The 5,838-nt window shown below is 49.9% G+C and overlaps 1 protein-coding gene across 1 annotated transcript; it reads right to left on the bottom strand.

Annotated features, from left to right (window-relative positions):
• Nucleotides 1-338: 338 nt before the first annotated feature.
• LOC108157351 (segmentation protein fushi tarazu) lies at nt 339-2,539 on the bottom strand. The gene is made up of 2 exons (XM_017289371.2): nt 1,542-2,539; nt 339-1,439 (listed from the first exon to the last, which is right to left on the bottom strand). The coding sequence occupies exons 1-2, from the start codon at nt 2,404-2,406 to the stop codon at nt 880-882; spliced, it is 1,425 nt and encodes a 474-aa protein (XP_017144860.1). The 5' UTR covers nt 2,407-2,539; the 3' UTR covers nt 339-879.
• Nucleotides 2,540-5,838: the final 3,299 nt, after the last annotated feature.

Here is a 5,838-nt window from a genome sequence, read left to right on the forward strand (position 1 = left end):
TTTATTGGGCATAGAATTTGTTGGGGGGTTGCAAGGATCAAACGAGGATGTGATAAAGTCAGAGGGACATCGAGTTCTAAATGAATTCATCTGTTTATCCGTAGCGATGTATATCTTTGGTTATATTTCCTACTTTTGGAGGTGAAATGATAATAGAATCCACAGATATCAATTCGGTGAGTTTTCTTCCTGAGTTGTAAATCTATAAATATAATATTTTTGGTAATATATCATCTTTGGCTTCGTGAAATTTCAGATTTTCTTTTCCCATAAGCGATAGCATTCTTGAACCCCTCCAAAATCCTATGACCTTTTCATTCTAATAAAAATTCAAAGTGTTTGTTTTGTTCTCTTGTAAATTCGATTATTTCCGAAAAATATATATTTAAATAAATATTAATATTGCTATGGGACTTAAAACTACAACTAGGAGTATACTTCTGTACAAAAAAGCACTTTCGCTTAACAGAAAACATGTGTGTGTGTCAGTCTCCAAGATCTTGAATCATTATCATCGGTTGGTTGTGTGTTTGGCCGCAGATAATCGATCGCTGAGAACCCATCATGGCCAGCCACTGGGTTCGGCTCGCAGCAGCCCGGCAAGGAGCCTCTGCAGTCATCAGTATCCCTGCCCCTGCCCCGCGCAGGCGCACAGCGCACTCGTCCTGGGCCCGAATGATGGGCACCGTAGGGAGTGCGCTCTCCTCTGTGTGCGCGCTGTGTCGCTGCCGTGCAGCGCGGTTGCAGCTTCGGTCTCGGCTTCGGCATTTGCGTGTCACCGGCAAATGGCCGAGAGAAGTGCTTGTGTGTGCGTCTCGGTTCCGCTCTGTGGCAGATAGATAGATGTGTGTGTGTGTGTGTGTGCGTCTTGTGGGTCGCCTAGGGCAGGTGATGGTACAGGGCCTGGGCCTGGGCCTGGTTGGAGGCGGTCAGCTCCTGCTGTTGGTGGTGCTGGTAGGCACTGACACTGCACTGCTGCTGGGTCTGTTGATGATATTGCGGTGTGACGTACTGCTGCTCGTACTGCTGCTGCTGCTGCGGGTAATCATTGAGGGACAGGCCATAGCCCTGGCCGTGTCCGTGACCAAATTGTTGGCTGCTGGACAAATAAGCGGGATACGGAGCGGTGGCGTGGTAGGGCATCGACTGCGGCTGGGCTACGGCGGCGGAGGTGGCGGTGGCGGTTTCTAGAGGTGCCAGCAGAGCACCATAGGACGTGCTGCAGTGCTCGGGTGAGCCCTCCAGAGTGCGATCCTTCTTGGACTTCATGCGTCGGTTCTGGAACCAGATCTTGATCTGTCGCTCGCTCAGGCTCAAGGCATTGGCAATGTCGACGCGACGCCGCCGCGTGATGTACCGATTGAAGTGGAACTCCTTCTCCAGCTCCAAGGTCTGGTAGCGGGTGTAGGTCTGGCGAGTGCGTTTCGAGTCTTTGCAATCTGAAGGATACGAAAAAGATAAAAGTTTGGTTAGTCAACGATTCATTAGATGATTCAATGGGGGATGGATTGTGCTAAAATGCGGCTTGGAACGATGCCTACCTGATGCGAGGCTCTCTTCGATGTGCGACCAATTGAAATCGGCGGCGACTCCGCTATTGGCAGCTGTCACAATTCGATGATTGATCTCATGACTAACATTCGATGCTGTGGCGGACTTGACTCCGGGCGATTGGGGTGGCGTGCTGATGCCCTCCACTATGGACGTGGGCGTGGCTGGTGTAGAGGCTAGTGGTGGTGGTGTGCCCGCCACATATTCGCCATTCTTGTGATTCTTTTGGGACTGTGGCGAGTAGACATCGAGATAGTCGACATCCTCGGAGGCGCTGGGAGTGGGTGCTGCCACGTACTCCTGCTCGTAGCTGGGAGCGGGACTGGAGCTGGCCTTAATCTGAGGTGGCACTGTGGCTGGGCTCTTCTTCACCGTCTCGAAGGTGGTGTAGAAGTAGTCGGGGGTGTACTTCAGCTTCTTCACGGGATTCGTCAGCAGAGCACGGAGTGTGCTGGGTCGTTCCTCGACGGCGGCGATGACAGCGGCAGCATCTTCGGCCTTGCGCTTTAGTGTCTTCACGGGAGAGGCGGCAAGGATGGGCTCAGGCTGGGATGTGGGCATTGCTGGCACCGCTGGCACCGCTGGAATCTGTGGAACTGTGGCATCTATGGGACTGTAGCTGCTCTGGGCGTAGTAGCAACTGTCCGAGTAGCTCTCCTGGACTCCATAGACTGCTCCGTAGTTGCTCTGATAGCCGGCTGGCGATGGCTGCCACTGGCTAGCAGTGCTCTGTGTGGCACTCTGGTAGTAGCTGTTGTCATAGTACGTGGGCGGCAGGCTGTGGGCGGTGTGATGGTGATACATGTTGTACATGTTGTCGGCGTAATAGTGGCTCTGACTGTTGGTGGTGGCCATGGCTGGTGGACTCTGTTCTGGTTCTTCTGCTCTGAGAGAGTGCGATGTGTGCGCGACGCTGATGCGTTTGCGAATGAGCTACTCCTGCCACAGATCCTGCCTAATATAGCAAACTGAACTGAACTCAGCTTCCACTGATGCCCGGCACACGCTCGTCGTCATAGCGCATAAATATCCCTGCGCATGACACTTTGACACATGCTGGGCCCGAGAACTACCCCTCCCCGGCCTCGGCCTCACTGGGCCGTGTCCTTGCCGGAGTTTATGGCTGCGACAGAGGGGTAGCACTACAGAGCAGAGTTTATCCGTTCGGGAGTGCAAGTTATCCGTTGAGGAGCCTACCTGCTGTGCTGCTTATTACCTACCCATCGCGCCCATTATCATCGCGAAGCGTTCAAAAACTTATCCGAACCGAGCGACGAGAGCCGACTGCCGAGAAAGCATTTCCCCTCCAGAGATCCGATCGGTTCCAGCCTTGAGAGCCTTGAGACGCTTGTCGTGCGCAGGACCTTGTCTCGTAATTACAGCCGTCGATAGGTAGATGAGGCAGATGAGGATGGATGGATGGGTGGGCGAGCGGGACGGCGGCTGCTGCTGCTTTTGCATTCCTCTCTCTAATTGCAATAATCATAAAGACATAAAAAGGAACTGTAAACCGTGTTGCTGAAACTCTGTTCGAACAATGGGCTTTTTCCCTTAGACCCGATTTATGGTTCGTTCTGGCCCTTCGTAAAAATTTCTCTGGATTTTTTCCATAGCGCGGAGCTCTGAACCGGGAAGCTGATGCCAGTTGTTCTCGGAATCCACGCATCGATACGGCATCGATTCCTCGGGCCTCGTCCTGGAATGGGCTGCCAAAAGGATAACATTACGTTTATCCTTACGCCAGGACTGCGGATGAGGATTGCGCGTGCTCCTTGGCCAGGGGTCGCGTGTTTGCGCTTTTTGTTTGCTCTCGTGGCCAAGCAAGTGCCGGAACTGCCTCTCCCTCCGCATCGCACTCCTCTCCTCCCATTTTGAAGCACTTGTATTTGCATAGCCCTCGCAAGTCGACCCAAAAGCCGCTCAACTAAATTGACTGCTAAAAAAAACAATAACCCATAGATACAGCAAGCAATTCTCGCCTACTTTTTGTGTTTACACGACTTTCTGATCGGCTTACGTGGCAGGCAGCCACCCCCGTACTCCAACCCCTAGGACGGGACTGGATATATCGCCGATAGTAGTAGTCCTGACATATGTGTGCAGTTTTGGTGCATGTGCGAATAGAACCCCTACCACTCGTATTCGCACTGTATTCTGTTCTGTATCCCATCCCCCATGTGCATTGCGACAGCTTCCATTGTTGGACAAAATTTATGGCGTTTTTCAGTTTGACAGTAGAGGAATCGGACCCCGAGCAGCCCACTCTCCTCGCACTGTTCTGTGATTGCTCTATTGGTAACGGATATGAGCTTGGTTTCTGGTTTTAGAGTAGATTTAACACTGCAATGTCCTATATAGAGTGGGAGAGGGTAATTCTTGAATGGAATTGTGACAAAGAGGGCCAAGATTTCTCTAAAATGAAGAGCTCTAGGCAACGACACGACAATAATCTATATTCCAAAGAATCAATATTCTAGTCTCTGAATTTCCATATCTTAATAAATTATCCAATTCTATTTAAACGCCAAATATTTCATTCATCTTACATGTTTTCTAGTCTTTCTATTAGCCATAAATCATATACTATTCCCCCCCAAATCTGTGTCTAACTTTTATTAAATTTAATTGAGCATTTATTTTACTGCTCGGAGGCCACTTAACTTTCTCACTTACGGCTGATTGGCTGCCATTCGCTCAACAGCACAGATTAACCCTTACCCTAATCCTAACCCAACACACATGGCCATAAAATACTCGCCAAAAGAAATGCAGCAGGACCAGGACCAGGACCAAGGCAACTTTAATTGAGTTGTAAGGCCCACATGCGAGTGTCCGACCACAACACACCCCAAGCCCGAAGCACGAGGCCCGAAGCCGAACCCCAGCGCGGGGATTCGTATCTCAACCCAAGAATTCGTGCGTTTTTATTGTCGAATTAATAAATTACCTTGACAGTGAATCGGGACCATCCCATTGTGTCGGAGTGGCTGCAGTATGTCCCGGACCCTGTGCCTGGACCACGCTCTCCCTGGTCCCCTGGTTCCCTGTTCCTCCTTCCTTCCTTCCTTCCTTCCGCAGACGGCGTTGCACATTTTTGGCACTTCCATGAGGGTAGCCCTCGGCCAGACAGACAGCCACACAGCCAGTGGGTCGGTCAGATATTATTGATCAATGCACGGGACGGCACGGGAAGGTAGAACCAGGCACGCGCCTGGAGGAGGCGAGTGTGTTAATTCCCAGCGATATCCCAGAATTTTCACAGTCCCAATCTCTCCTCCGGCATCATCATCATTTAGCTTCATCAGCTGCTGCTTTTGGTCAAGCCAGAATCATTAGTGAATAGAAGATAAACTGAACCAAAATGCAGATTGGAATCAGTTGCGGAATACACATTTTCCACAATGATTCTGCCACAAAAATTGCTGTAGGAAACAGGAACTCTTCGGAAATATTTTCCCATTCCTAAGTGACTAAAACTAAACCAAAGTCCCAATTAAAATCGTGCAGCTTCCACTGTAATAACAGTTTATAGTTCGTTGAATTGGATTATCAATTGCAGAACCTGCTGCTTGAGACCCCATCAATATTTGGGACTTCAAAAGATTTCCCCATGGAAATGGATGCCCTAGAGTTGGGCATTACATAAGATATACTCCACTGGGATACTCCAGTTTTAGCTCCTACTCCAGAGCGTTGTTTGTTTTCCTTAGATTGTGTGTGGATCTGCCGATGGTCACACGCTGGGGGTTTGTCTTTGAAGTCGCTGCTGATCTTACTCCTCCTCCTGGTGGGAATCGTCTGATAGTATTGCTCATTACGCCGATCCCAAATGCTAATTGTGCGGCAGCCAAGAGGCAGAACAGAGAGTGGGGTGATCGGCTAGATCGACACTCATTATCAGAGTGAAACAGTCGACTGCCCGCTGCGTATAAAATGGTAAAGGGCCGAGAAAAATTATCAACAAACAAAACAAACAACTTCGAGTGGTGTTCGAGTAAATTCCCCTACGATTCCGATATATCTCTATATATAGTATCAGCGTCAATCCGTCTAACGCGAGAGAGTATCGCCCAGAGAGGGGGGCACAGCGTGAGGTTTTCTTTGGAGCATCATCGATGGATCGGGCATCGGGCATCGGTCGGTGGAGTGCAATCAATTTGATTGCCTCAATCGGCGGCTAATTAGTGAGAAACGTTCGGGAATTATTCAAAATTTTCCGTGTGCGTTATGCGATTTGTTTGATTTAGCCATTAAAGTGCACAGATCCAAGTCGTTAACTCTCTCTCC

The sequence above is a fragment of the Drosophila miranda genome, chromosome 2 (assembly GCF_003369915.1).
Source record: "Drosophila miranda strain MSH22 chromosome 2, D.miranda_PacBio2.1, whole genome shotgun sequence".
Lineage (NCBI taxonomy): Eukaryota > Metazoa > Arthropoda > Insecta > Diptera > Drosophilidae > Drosophila > Drosophila miranda.

What these genes read in the sequence shown, in the direction of transcription:
- LOC108157351 (XM_017289371.2), bottom strand. Translation starts at nt 2,406, where the DNA reads ATGGCCACCACCAACAGTCAGAGCCACTATTACGCCGACAACATGTAC. An exon ending in CGAAGAGAGCCTCGCATCAG is followed by an intron (nt 1,440 to 1,541) that starts GTAGGCATCGTT and finishes CGTATCCTTCAG; the next exon opens with ATTGCAAAGACTCGAAACGC.